This window comes from Dama dama, chromosome 16, assembly GCF_033118175.1.
Source record: "Dama dama isolate Ldn47 chromosome 16, ASM3311817v1, whole genome shotgun sequence".
NCBI lineage: Eukaryota > Metazoa > Chordata > Mammalia > Artiodactyla > Cervidae > Dama > Dama dama.
The window spans coordinates 33032651-33047104 of record NC_083696.1 but is presented as its reverse complement, the minus strand read 5'-3'; the positions used below and the strand labels follow the sequence as shown (position 1 = coordinate 33047104).

The 14454-nt window shown below is 41.7% G+C and overlaps 1 protein-coding gene across 3 annotated transcripts in view; it reads left to right on the top strand.

The window, feature by feature from the left end:
• The window catches only part of NTRK2 (neurotrophic receptor tyrosine kinase 2), a 382689-nt gene that overhangs the window by 68534 nt on the left and 299701 nt on the right, over positions 1-14454 (top strand). For all 3 annotated transcript variants that reach the window (XM_061163735.1, XM_061163736.1, XM_061163737.1), the window contains exon 9: positions 834-1139. In XM_061163735.1, the coding sequence (XP_061019718.1) occupies positions 834-1139 (306 nt within the window). The remainder of the gene's footprint in view (positions 1-833; positions 1140-14454) is intronic.

Below are 14454 nucleotides of genomic sequence, written 5' to 3'. Positions count from 1 at the left end.
AAAATGGACCACATGAATCCCACTTAAGAGGGGTTTTAAGTGTCTTCACTCAGGATAAGTACTCTGTTTAAAGATGTTACCTGATAGTGTTTGTTTCCCTTAAGAATAAAGTGCTTTATATTTAATTTTAAAATAATCTCTAGTTTGTTTTTCAGGTTTAGATAGGGTCTCAGACATTTAAAGGATCAAAACTTTGATGTATCTGAAATTCTAGCAAAAATGGACTGTACTATAATGAAAAGTGATGCTTTTAAAGGGCATTTACTATTGACAATCAGTGAAAAATATATCAATTTATCAGACTTTATAATAATCAGTCAACATCAGGAGTAACATTCTTTGCATTGACCAGTTTTATTTGTTTTGGAAAATTTATGTGTGATCCGGGCTTCAGGCAAGATTTCCAAAGTCATTTTTGTCATTGTATTATTTAGCACAGCCCTGTAAGAATAGTGGTCCTCAATGTTTTGGTGATTAATCTCCATAATATCAAGGCATATGTGTTAGAAACCAAAGTCAACTTCAGATGAGCCCTTTCCACTGTCAGAAATCACTGGGATCTGTTTGGAGTTGATTCTCACACTGAATAGATGTAAAGATGCCTATGATGCATGGATCTTAGGCAGAGCAGATTCTTTCTGAAGCTCTCTGTAAAAGTTAAATCAAACTCGATGATGATACAAAATATTGATGGATTCCAGAGTTGCAGGTCATATGTTTTCTTAAGCCAAACAATGGTTGAGTAAGATCCCCCCTATCTATGACACAGAGATTTGGAGATGGGGAGAATTCTGAGCTTTCTGATGCTATTAACTCTCTCTTTTTCAATTTAGTTGCTCCAACTATCACATTTCTCGAATCTCCAACCTCAGACCACCACTGGTGCATTCCATTCACTGTGAAAGGCAATCCCAAGCCAGCGCTTCAGTGGTTCTATAACGGGGCAATTTTGAATGAGTCCAAATACATCTGTACTAAAATCCATGTTACCAATCATACGGAGTACCACGGCTGCCTCCAGCTGGATAACCCCACTCACATGAACAATGGGGACTACAAGTTAGTAGCCAAGAATGAATATGGGAAGGATGAGAAACAGATTTCTGCTCACTTCATGGGCTGGCCTGGAATCGATGATGGTGAGTACCTTATGTTTTTGCGTCTGGAGAGGGCTAGTGTGTATCACTCAACTCTTGACAACATCATGAGTACAATAAACCACTCCCAAACCCAGTGGCTTGAAGCAAACATTTCATCTTGCTCATGGGCCTGTAGATTAGCGAGGGGAATTTTGTTGCATATGTGTTTGTTCTGGGGTGCAGGGTGCAGAAGCAGCATCTACACAGGAGATCTACTTCTTAGGATAAGTACAAAGTGCAGGAGGACAGCAAAAAAAAAAAAAAAAATGCTAGCCTTCATAAGGCCTCCTTTTGGGATTGGTGCACAGTTTCTTCAAATTGTATGCCATTGGCCAAAGCAAATCGTAGGGCCAGGGCCAATCCAAGGGCAGGGCCTCATACTCCTCCCATGGAGGTGATAGGGATGAATAATTTGAACAATATTCTGAAAACACACACACTATTTTTCTCTCAAGTGTTATATGAGACTTTGTACCCACAGTGACAAAATACAAGCAAATCTGTGAGCAGGTGAACTGAATTTGATCGGCTCATGCGCTGTTTGAGGTATATTTTCTGACCCTTTAACCAATTGGGATTCAGAATCCTGCTCCCTCATCTGTGGCTGAGAAACCAGTGTTGTGGAATGTTTTGTTTACCTGGGCTGACTGAGTTAAGGCATCCATTGATGGAATCCTGAATTATTTTTCTAAGAGTGATACTAGTTCCCATCTGACCAATGGTTTGAATTGGGAAAAGGATGGCTCATATTGGGAATCCAGTCCATGGTCAGCAGAAGAATTTCAGTGGGAGCCCCAGTAACAGCAGGGACAATATCATGTGTTTACTTGCTCCAGACACTCTTGTTCAGTGAAAGTATTCTTACTTGCTTGATCGTATTGCCCAAATACCTGATACCATTGTGGAGGATGAGCCATGTGTTTGGATATTGGAACTGTTCATGATTAGAATTCCTCACCATAATAGCTCTGAATTAATCAAAGCCACACAAAGCCAGCCTTGCAGAGAGAAGGGAAAATAGAAAGTTGGAGGCCAGTGGGGCAGGGGCTAATTGGGCAGCAGGTACTAGTATGGCTCCCAGGACAGCCCCGTGGACAAAGGGCGATGGCTGCCAAGCCACCTTCACCAAATGAGAAGGCAATAATTCTTGTTACACAATCCATCTTCCTGTTATCCTGGTATTTATTCAACAGCTTTTTAAATGCACCAGCTTCCTTAGTGTGCTCAAAATGTGATTTGAATTATATAAGTTTGATTTACAAACAGCCTTTCAGGAGCACATAAAACAAGCTATGTTTGGATGCCTTACCCAGACACCCTGGCAGTTGTTGTCTGTTTCATTAAATCTTCCTCTTAATTGAGAGTTTAGTTGCTTGGCTACATTCGCTGTAGTAAATCGCTAGATTACTGTGTTCATTTTCTTCCTGCACATTTGTGGGGATAACAGCTTTATAGTTAAATCCAGAATCTCTGCTTCTGGGACAGTGGCTTTTTGTATGTTTTTAAATGAACATTTTATTTGTGAATAATTTTTAATCTACCAAAAGTTATAGAGATGGTACCAAGAGTTCACAGCTACCCCTCACCTGATTTTCCTGTTGCTAACATCTTGCACTGCTTACTTTTGTCAAAACTAAGAAACTGATGTCACATTGGTACATTATTCTCATCTAAACTTAAGGATTTATGTGAATTTCGCCAACAACTGGCTTCTGAAACTGTTGGAGGTGAACTTGATTCCAGGTTGAAGGTCTGGCAGTTAAAAGTTTTAGAAGTGGTTTGTAAGCTTTGATATGAGCACAGTTCTGTCAGTGTAAAGCCAGAAGCTTCTATTTTAGATAGGATTTTTATGTGTTTTCTTTTGAACATTTCTATACAATACCAATATTTGATACAGTTTAACTCATCCATGTGGCCTCATTTTTATGATGGCTTTTGTTAGTTTTAATTTAGCTAGTGATTGGAAAGAGTGGTTCTCTGGTCTAAGAATAGCTCGAAGTCTCTCAAGTATTCCCTTAAAAGGAAATAATTGTTTATTTATCTACAACAAAAATTAAGCCATATTTTTTAAAAGATGTTCTTTCCTTTTCTTTCTTTCCATTTATTCTTTTTTTTATCAGATCTTTAAAATAAATATGGCTTTAGAAAAGACTGATTTTTCTTTCACTTTAAGTATTTACTCAAGGACCCATTATCAGGGAGTAATAAATGAAAGTGGAAATGAAAGAGACTTGGCCCAGGGTGAAAGTGGATATAAATGGCCCATATGGGCCATAAACCAGTGAGACCAGTTAAGAGACTGACCTCACTTGGCTTGTATGATAGAATCTTTGTGGATATTTATGCGATTTGTAGCCTACAGATAATGGCTTTTCTTAGAAATGCTTTCTTTCCCTCTTAACTCCCCTGAAAACTAAAGAAAAATTTACAAAGGAAATATTATATATATGTATATATAATACTATATACATTTAGACCCTGCTGGTCTAAATGTACATTCTACCTTAAGGTCATGTTTGAGTTTATGGTCCTTCAGTATTTCTGTTGTCATCATACAGTAGTTGATCAAGAAGTTCAGCTCTCACAAATCTCCATGATACGAACTTACAGCTACTTTTCCCCCTAGTTGTTTTGATGAGATCCTTTTGTTCACACTGCGAGTTTCTGGACTTACCAGGAACCAGGCAGTCTGGGATTTCTGTGAAGTCAGTTGCATCACTGTATGAATCCAGACGAATTAAAACAGCAGCTCGTCCGTCTTTAGTCACATGTGTTCCTCATTCAGCTCAGAACTCAGATTTCCATGAAATCTGGTCACCTTGTTTAAGAATTCACTCTCTTTTTGGAGATAGAGAAGGAAGCATGTTGAAATTAAAACAGGAATAAAAACAGATAAATGAAAAGCACCTAAAAATATAAAAATGGGTGAGCATGGAAGAGGATGACTGATTGAACTTAGTGACCATCCCAACTGCCTTTCACACCGCATGGAGTGGAAACATGGGATGTTGTGGCAGACGTTCTGTTTTCCACTTGGAGCAGAGAGACCCCAAGCCAGCATCAGCCAGGCCAAGAGGGTGCCATCTACAGGTCTGGGGATGTGAGACTGGAAGTAAAGATCCCCGTGTGTCTCTCCAGAGTGCTGGAACCTTACAGAGTCTGACACCAAACACCAGCCCCAGCCAGGGTGCTGTGAATAGGATCAGGTGTTATCAGGTCTTTAGATGTCAGCAAGACCCAGGTACCAGTCCAGATCATCACTGGCAACCTGACTTGCAACTGAGAAAGGGTTCAAGATTTTCTAAACATTACATTGATTATTTCTCCCCATGCTTGGAATTGAACTCAGCTCTGGTCAGTTTTGAATTATATTTAAAGTACAACAAGGAGCTTTCTGCTTCAAAATGCATCTGGAGAACAGTGATTTTTATCTTTCTAGCACATGGAAGAGCACAGCTGGTGACAAATTCATTTCATTTCCTCTTGGTTTTCCGTTGTCCCTTTACTATTTAGTCACTTCTTGGTCTACTAGAACAGTAGCATCCTGTTCTTTGTTGCACATTAATGGGTGAGTTTTAATTGTTTTTTTTTTTTATTTTATTTCATTTTTTAAGACACATTTCTGGGGCACATCTCTAGCAATTCTGATTCTGTGGTTCCAGGATGAGGCTTGGACTTTGGCATTTTTCATTTTTGAGATTCCCCAGTGATCCCAGTGTGCAGCCAAGGGTGAGAATCACTTGTCTGGGATGGAATTCTGACCCAAGCAAGATTTTTCTGCTCATTGTTGAGTAACAGACAATCCTTGGATCACTTGAGGTTGCAGATGGAACCTCAACTGTAAAGCAGGATGTCGCTTCTGAGTTAGAAATCAACTCTGGACTTGATTTAAAGGTCAGTCTTCTCTCCCCTCTTTGTGCAGGCTGGCAGCATGGGGGTGGGGACTAGAGCTAGCTAATGAGACTTAAGCTTTTGTGCTGCCTGGGTGGAGGGGATGGACATGGGGATGGAGGGCAGGGAAGTGTACTTGCTGGTGGCTCTGTGCTCTTGGGACCTGGGTGTGTTCAATGTTGATTCACAGATCATTTTTCCTAGAGACCTTTGGGATTCCTTTCTCTGTAGCCCCCTCTCCTGAAGCTCCCATGACATAAATGCATCCGTGTTCTGGCTGCTGAAAGTAGCTCCTCCTTCATACCCAGGAATGTAGCTTTGTACTTTGGGGGCTCCCTCTGGCCCTCTAGACTCCCCCACAGACTTCCTTCTGTGCTGCCTCCATCTGGTCCAGGGGAGCCCTCACGATCCCTTGTCCTGACAATTCTGGGTGCACAGGTGGGACCCAGATGTCAGCTGCATCCCACCACCACACGTGGCCTGAGCCATCTCTGGCAGAGTCAGCCGCTGGTCCTTGAGCCTTTCGCCTGCAGAGAAGACAGGTCACATTCTCAAGCGCAGCTCTGGAAGCCCCATGGTGGGGTGGTGATGATGGTGACACTTCTCCCCAAAGAAACTTCTTTGTAAGTCCTTCCTTTTTCTCTCCTCTCTGGGACCTTTGAAAATCTCTTCATGAATCAGATATTTCAAAGGACATGGATTCAGTCATTGCTTTTGTGAATTCCGCCTTTGGTGCTCACTTTGGTGTCGGTTACTAAGGCAGAAAGAGTCTTGCTTAACATCCTGTCGTACTGGAATTCTAGGATTTTGAATAATTTGTCAGGTCTCTCTGGAGGGCTTCCCTGGTGGCTCAGAGGTTAAAGCGTCTGCCTGCAGTGCAGGAGACCTGGGTTCGATCCCTGGGTCGGGAAGATTCCCTGGAGAAGGAAATGGCAACCTGCTCCAGTATTCTTGCCTGGAGAATCCCATGGGTGGTGGAGCCTGGTGGGCTACAGTCCACGGGGTCGCAAAGAGTCGGACATGACTGAAGGATTTCACTTTCACTTTCTGGAGGTTTGAGAAACAGAAAATGCTGGGCTACCTACTGGATGGTGATGAAACACAGTCCTTTTTCCCAATAATAGAAAACACTTCAACTACCCACAAAATGATAAAAGATGAAGAAACACTTGGGCTTTCATTACTGTCTCCTGCTTCTCTTTGTGGTTGTCTTTCTTGGCTTCTAATTCCCCGGGATGTCCCTATCCTGCTATTAGGCAGGACCTACTCATGAAAGGAAGGAACCCTATTCAGCCGAAGATATGCGGAAATTGCAGGCAATAAAGAAGTAAGCACTCCTTTGAATGTTCTCTTTTTGTAGACACCTTGAACAGAAAAACTAAGTGGAGTAGGTAGAACCTCAAACATTCTACTTTTTATTTTCAGTGAAATAAACTCCTGTCTCTTGTGTTGATCTACATGACTCACTCAGATCTGGTGTGTGAGCTTGGAATTTTAATCATTGTTATCCCACTCTCCCCGTTATTCAAAGGGAATCTTTGCCACAGTGGGAAGGGTTTGAGACTAGGCTCTGATTCGCCTAAGAGTTGTGTCTTTCATAACCTCTGTGGCTTTGAGCAATTTTCTTACCACCTCTGAATCTAGCTTTCCTTCTCTGTAAAATGTCAGGTTCTAACACTTACTTAAAGGTGCCTGTGAAGAGGAATAAGTCTGGGAGTGGCCTCAGGGCCCCTCACCTCACACAGGGAGGAGCTCAGTGCTGTCTGCTCCTGGGGGAAGGGCAAGAACATGATGACGGTATGCCCATCCTCACCTCCCTAGTGCTTACGCTCTCCGGCCTTAGGAAGACACTTGCTGCCCAGAGCTGCTTCATCTCAGCTTTGGCTTTGTCCTCACTTATCTGGGGGCTTGGGCTTGCCCAGAGAAGAGGACCCCCGGACTCTGTCACTTGACTACATGAGCTTTTCTAGAATTGGCCTTTTTAGCAGAAAACTGAGTCAGTGTTAGGTTCCGAGAGAGGGTGGGTGAATATAAGCTGCCTCAGGTGTCTAAGCTCTCTCCCTTCCCCCTTCCCATTTGCAGTGGGACCCAGAGATATGCCTCTAGAGGCAAAACACATCTCTTGTCCTTACCCCTAACATTTTTGCAGTCGTTATCCAGCCCCCTCAATATTTAGGTACGCTATTTTCAGGTTTACTCTGTTCCACTGAAAAAGTACTATCCTTTTTGAACACTGGGGTCTTTTGACTTTGGTCACACTTGCCAAGGAATTGCAAATCAGGATTTCTCAACCTTTAATGAGTGATGAGATCTCCTGGGGATCCTGTTAAATGCGGATTCTGATTCCATGATCTGGAGAAGGGCCTGAGAATCTGCATTTCTAATGAGTGAGCTCCCAGGTGGTGCTGCAAATCCATGGATCACACTTGAGTAGTGAAGGCAGTTTAATCACTTTTTCCCTGCAAAATCTGGTGAGGGTTGGGGCGGGGGCAGTGTGAACACTGGAAAGACTATTCAGGCATCCATTGATCTTACCTCGCTGACTCTCTAAGGGCATTAACCAGGAATAATGATAAAAATATGGAGTAGTTGGTGCACAGAGAAGCACTCTGATTGGGTTTAGCTAAAAGCAGGATGGCTCGGGACTTCTGGGATGGCTCAGTGGTAAAGAAACTGCCTGCCTATGCAGCAGATGCAGGAGGCTCGGGTCTGATAACTGGCTCGAGAAGATTCCCTGAAGTAGGAAATGGCAACCCACTCCAGTATTCTTGCCTGGGGAATCCCGTGGACAGAGGATTCTGGTGGGCTACAGTCCATGGGGTCAAAAAAGTCGGGCATAACTTAGTGACTAAGCAACAACAATAACATGATGACTTAAGAAGGCTTCGGAGAGGGAATAAGTAGAGATGGTGGTGCAAGCACACACATAGAAAGCAAGGGGTTATCTGCAGATTCTCCAAAGATTCTTCTGTATCCTATTTAGCTTATGGGTCAAAAATAAGACTTGTCTAAGATGAAATTGGAAAAGACCCTGATGCTGGGAGGGATTGGGGGCAGGAGGAGAAGGGGACGACAGAGGATGAGATGGTTGGCTGGCATCACCGACTTGATGGACATGAGTTTGAGTAAACTCCGGGAGTTAGTGATGGACAGGGAGGTCTGGCGTGCTGCGATTCATGGAGTCTCAGAGTCGGACACGACTGAGTGACTGAACTGACTGACTGACTGAAGATGAAATTGATCCATTATGTGGCTGTCATTGGAATTCAGTCCCACATATAGAAAAGTTGCTTCATGAACATGAATGTGTGTGGAGACTGAGTGGAGATTAGAAGTGGAGAGGGTAACTTTTTAAGCAGAATTCTAAGCAGAAATTCACAGCAGAGAGATTGCTTGTGAGGGCCATGTGGAAGAAACCTGGAGCTTTTGCTAGCATCTTCTGATTAGAAGGTACAGGTTCCAAGAATATTCAAGGTCAGGTATTATTGTAAACATGAACACATCGATTGTTTAAGAGTAGATTCTCTTGTCGAAATCATGACCCAAATGATGAATGTTTTAGGCTTGGAACAAACCTAACCAGAGTGCTAGATGATAAAATACCCAGATTTTAAAGCTTTCCGTTCTTTAGGCGGTACATAAAGAGTGCCTTTATGGCCCACTCATTCAGGAAGAATGTCACAGCTCAAGAATGCTCATTCACACAAGCAGTGGGAGTTAGTGACTTATGCTGCCTCATTCGGGAGCAGTTGTCTCCTAAGCAAAATGTGCGTCAGAAGCAAACTATAAATATTGGAAGAGTTTTCCCCACAGCTTTTCATTTGTGCCATTTTATCCAAAGATTCATGACGTCTGGATGAACTAGCGCTCTCTACAGCACTTAGAATTGCCCTCGAACTGGCAGATTTAGACTTGGTGTACTTAGGCCAAAGAATGTAGTGTGAGGAAATTTCTCCAAATGTTACACATTCAGAAAATATAAAGCCCCACAACCCACCCCCACTACTTGTTCTTAAGGCCATTTGTCAGGACCCAGGTCTTGTTCTGGGAGTGAACGGCAGAAAAGTTTTGCCTGCTTTTCTGCCTCAAAAACAGAGAAGGGTATGGTTCGGCTATAGACTCATAATAATCATGATAATTAAGATTTATACTTAAATAGCTCTTTTTGTCTCAAGAGGACTAATGTTAATTAATTACGCCTCCTGAAGCTCTTGAGGAGTTGCCAAGCCAATGCTATTATCCTCTTCTGTCGGGTGGAAGACTCCTTTGTTGTAGAAAAAGGGAAGAGGCTCTCGGTGCTGCAGGCACTGCAGAGATTCAGCCAGAAAAGGACCCAGACGCCTGAACCACCGATGTTTTTGGTCCCTGAGTTCCACCTGCCATTCTGAGAGGGATGGGGAGAAGGCTCTGGAAATCAAAAGGTGGTCTGCCCTGAGTTAGAAAACACTGTTGACAAAGCAAAGGACAGTTTATTTGAAAAGAACAAATCTTTTGCTATTCTTTTATCATATGGAATCCTTTGAAATATTTTTAAAAATCACACTAAAGAGAGTCTGCAAAAAGAATTGAAAGGAAAGTCTTAAAAAAATTTTTTTTAAAGCGTTAGAGAGGAAAAGCCTAAAGGAAAGAAACAGATGTGTCTTCTGGCCTCCGCTATTATTTTTATCTCTAGAGCAGAGTGGAAAGTGAACCCTCTGGTCAGGCTACCTATCTTCCCCCAATTTTTTTAATCCTGCAAATGTGTTTTTCCTTTTACTGTAGTGTTTTGCAGTTAAAAAATCATCAAGATTTACTTATGAAGGTTTATACAAAGTCATAAGATTTACTCATGAGCTATAAATGAGTCTAGAAGATAGAAATAAATAGGCCCTCACATTAAGCCATTCAGCATGGATTTAAGAGAATGGTGGATGACATTGGTTGGATATCGTTGTGGGGAAAGTGATTCTGTCATCCATGTTTAGAAGCTTAAGTGTCCTCAGGGTCCATCTTTTGGAGGTGCAGGCGTGGCACGTTGAACACAGAGCCTTGTCAGGAGTGTATGTGTGGCTGTAATACAATCTTCATGGTTCTTTTTCACTTGGGGTTTTTCAGGCTGCACTCTGGACCTGTTAACTCTCTTCCCATAATTTCTGATCACAGGCCTTAGGTCAGCAACAAGGTACTAGTGAGTGTAGCACCTGAGGTACTCAACAGACTCTTCAGAAGATAGTCCTTGAACATCAGACAGACAGACATGGGCACTCATCTTGTTTTGGTTGGGAAAGAGTTGTAGCTTTTACACTTGAGTGAGCCGTGGAGGTAGAGAACAGTCTGCTGCTCCTTTGGAATGCCAGTGTGTTAAGGGAGTCCCAGGAAGTCCATATTTTATTCTGGAGATTCCCAACACAAAGCGTTAGAGCTTGAGGCCACCTCTGTTGCTTCTGTCTGAGATTTCTTAGTTGATGAGAGCTACTAGGATAGTCTTCAAGAAATCATGCCATGCTGTTCTCAGTCATGTCAAACTCTTTGCAACCCCATGGACTATAACCCTCCAGGCTCCCCTGTCCATGGGATTTTCCCTGCAAGAAAACTGGAGTGGGATGCCATTTCCTCCTTCAGGGAATCTTCCTGACCTAGGTGTCAAACCCACATCTCCTGCATCTCATGCTTTGGCAGGCGGGTTCTTTACCACTGAGCCACTGGGGAATCTCTCAAGAAACCATAACTCTCTCTCTCTCTCTCTCTCTCTCTCTCTCTCTCTCTCTCTCTCTTTCTCTCGGGGACTTCCCTATAGCTCAGATGGTAAAGAATCTGCCTGCAATGCAGGAGACCCTGGTTTGAAGAACCATCAGTTCAGTTCAGTTCAGTCGCCCCATAACCCTTCTCAAATTTCCAGGACAAGTGCATTACTCAAGTGCATTTGTCTTTCATTCATTCTCTTTTCATTGACTTTTCCCCCTCCTAGCCTGTGTTTATGTTTTCTCACTCACTTTTTAATACTGATTATCTCCAACAGTGGTTCCTACCTTTAGCACATAATGCTACATAGTGAATGAATTCAAGCTAAATAAAAGGAACCAGTGAGAAATTAGACTTTAAAATGGCAGTTATCTTCGAATTTTGACCATTGCCAAAATTCTGAAAAGGAAATGGTGATTTTTTTCCCTGTTTCTGCATTTTATATGATGCTAATAGCTACTGTGCTATTAGCATGTAAACATCATTGAAGCTTAGCTTGACTCAGAAGTTGCCAGAAGCAAAATAATATGCTTGTTAAGCTGGGGTCAATAGAGTAATGTGACCCTAGCATTTTGTAAAGTCTGGGTCCGTGCATCCTTCCGTGTAGCAGGCCTTCTAAACCTTTGTACAGGAAGAGACATTTCTTTCTTTTGATGAGCAGGTCCTCATCAGACATAGTACAGTATGGTAGGGAGGAAAAAAAAATTGCTCCTCCCACACTGTCTTTCTGTGAGTTTCATAATCTTGTGCTAAATTTGGCTATTCCTGACAAATGACAATACTTCTCATGCATCTGGGACAATGAAACAAGGAAAGTATAGTGCTTTTCAGAATGTGTAGACCTGACTTCATGGTTTTGATGGTGAACTTGGTAGAAAAGCCATGCACCGATATGAATCAAAAGTCTGTAAAAGGACCTGTTTTCCAGGTTCTGAGTTAATCTATTTCCTTTTGATCCCCCCCAAATCCCATTTTTCTGTATCCATTTGCTATATTGAATTGATTCAACATTTTGGATCTTCCTAGGGCTTTGTGTGAATAATGAGTTTGGGTGTTCCCTTTCTGTGATGAGCCTGAATATACCTGTATATCAGTCATATTCGGTGAAGTTTGTTCATGCGTAGTTTAGATAAATCTGGCTCTGAATCCATAGAGCCTCTTTACTTTCTGATGGAATCAGGTGGTGGCTGCATGTGGGGTTGTTGAGGGTATGAGAAGAAATCAGAGTGACCGACTCATCCCAGTTTTATCACTTCCTATGTCTAGGAAAGGCCCCCATCCTGGACAAACTGCACGAATTTGTTCAGAACTGTCCCGGGTTTAAAACTTAAACTCCTTGGCCTCAGGCCATCTTAGATGGTTGTTTAATCTAGTACAAATGAGGGTCCACATACTTCAATTGAAATACTTAAGAAATATAAATCAATTTAATGACTTGTTAAATTAAAAAAAATAAGTTCTGTTCTCCTACTTTGGGCTTCCCAGGTGGTACTAGTGGTAAAGAATCCTCCTGCAACATACTAAATGTGGGTTCGATCCCTGGGTTGGGAATGTCCCCTGGAGAGGACATGGCAACCCACTCCAGTATTCTCACCTGGAGAATCCCATGGACAGAGGAACCTGGAGGGCTACAGTCCATGGGGTCACAAAGAGTCGGACATGACTGAAGCGACTTAGTCCATTCTGTTACCTTGGCAAATATATATTTATAATGACCTGGAAGCCTGGTTTGCAGGTCGGATTCTCAGACTCTTGGAGTTCCAAGCTGGAGCACAGTGGTTTCAGTAGAGCTGGTCCCCAGTCATGGCCCCTGCCCTGGGTTTCCGGTGATATGGTGAGAGCTGTATGAAGGGGATGGGTGTGCACGTGGACACCTCAGCCCACCTGTCCTGGCTCACACTCACTCCTCACCCCTCCCTGGGTCTTGTGTCAGAGGGTGCTCATACTGGTGGCATGGCCCCCTGTTGTAGGGAAGGGGCTGACCAGTCCTAGGAAATTTGTGCAGGGCCATGGTGAGAAGATTCTGGGCCTTGGAGACCTAGAGTGAGGTCTAGAAGTGAGGAGCCAGACTCTAGTGGGCAGATGCCTTGCAGATTCAGACTGTATGTTGAGAGATCAGTGGGACTGGATCAGAATGGGATCTTCTGAGGGATGGGATGGGGAAGGAGGTGGGAGGGGGGTTCAGGATAGGGAACACATGTACACCCATGGCTGATTCATGTGAATGTATGGCAAAAACCACTACAATATTGTAATTAGCCTCCAATTAAAATAAATTAAAAGCAAAAGAAAAAAAAAAGTAACATTACTGAGCAGTGCAAAGAATGACTTTCTCTCTTGGGAATATAAAACCTTTTCTTCAGCAGTTGTGGAAAATCCTAACTTTGGGGGGATGTCATTAGGTCCAAGGATGTTGCAAAGAGAAAGGACTTCAGAGGATGGGCAGATGTCCTGTTAACGACATTCCCAGAGCTTCCACTGAGACATTCCCTCGTTTTATTCACTGAATTCCCCTTCAACCTGCAGGGTCACTTTCAAGAGTCTTCTCAGGAATGTTGTATCAGCTACAAATAATTCTGACAATGTCTATTGATATTTTATAACTCAAAGCTATTTCAAAATGATGTTTGGGATTATAAAACTCAAAATATAGTTGAGAATGACTGGAATGATGACTTTGCATGAATTGACATAGGGTCATCAGAAGTGTCTGTACAGGTTGCGCATGTCACAATTTCAGGTGATTCTATTAACATTGATGACAGTCTTAATGGTGCCCCCTAGAGTTGTACAAAGCACAGCAGTATGTAATATCCCTGAATCAAAGTGCACAGCAATCTACTTATTTTTTCTCCTGCTAAAATAGGTATCTTCTAGGTGAACTGTATTGAAATTCTGATTTGAATATTAGGATCACTTTTATTTGGTTCTTCATTTAGATTAATCTTGATTATTTACTAAGAGCTATAAAAACAGAAAATAGGCTCAAAGTTCACTCATTTTAAGTATTTTTCTGCTAAGAGTTCAGAAATCAAATGAGAATAAAGTAAATTTTATAGTTTACAAATTTTATTTTTCACACAGCGAGGAAAGACTAAAAGCATAGAAAGTGACTTTGGAAATTCATTTTGTAATCACTTAAATGTTACATCAAATTTTGATTTTAATTCCAAGCAGGCCTTCATATAGATACTATAGTTTCAATAGTTTTGATTGAAGAATAAGTAGCAAAATTTTTTTGTCACCTGTTCTTGTTAACAGTGATTTTAAAAAGGTAAAAAAATTTTTTTGCAAATTTTCTTAGGACTATTTTAAAACAGAATATCCTGACCATCAATAAAGACATATCAAAAAAAAAAAAATGGCATACTCTTGAATTTCCTTCTTGACATAACATTTTTTGTAACCTCAGTAGAGAAAGTACATTTATTTTTCTGTGTTATATTAGGGTAATAAAAGGGTTATTTTGTCTTGGAAATATCCCTCAAGACAAAGTGGAGAGAAAAATTGTACTTTAGGTTTTATCATCCAGTCTGGTTAATAATGTGTTTTTGAATACAAATGGACCTGCCAAAACAAAGTTTGAAAGTAAACCCTGAGTCATCAGAGAATAATCAAAGTGAATCAGAAATTATCTTTTTCTGGAATGAAAATACCAAAATTACAATTAAATTGATCAAATGTTTAATAGAAAACAGCAAAA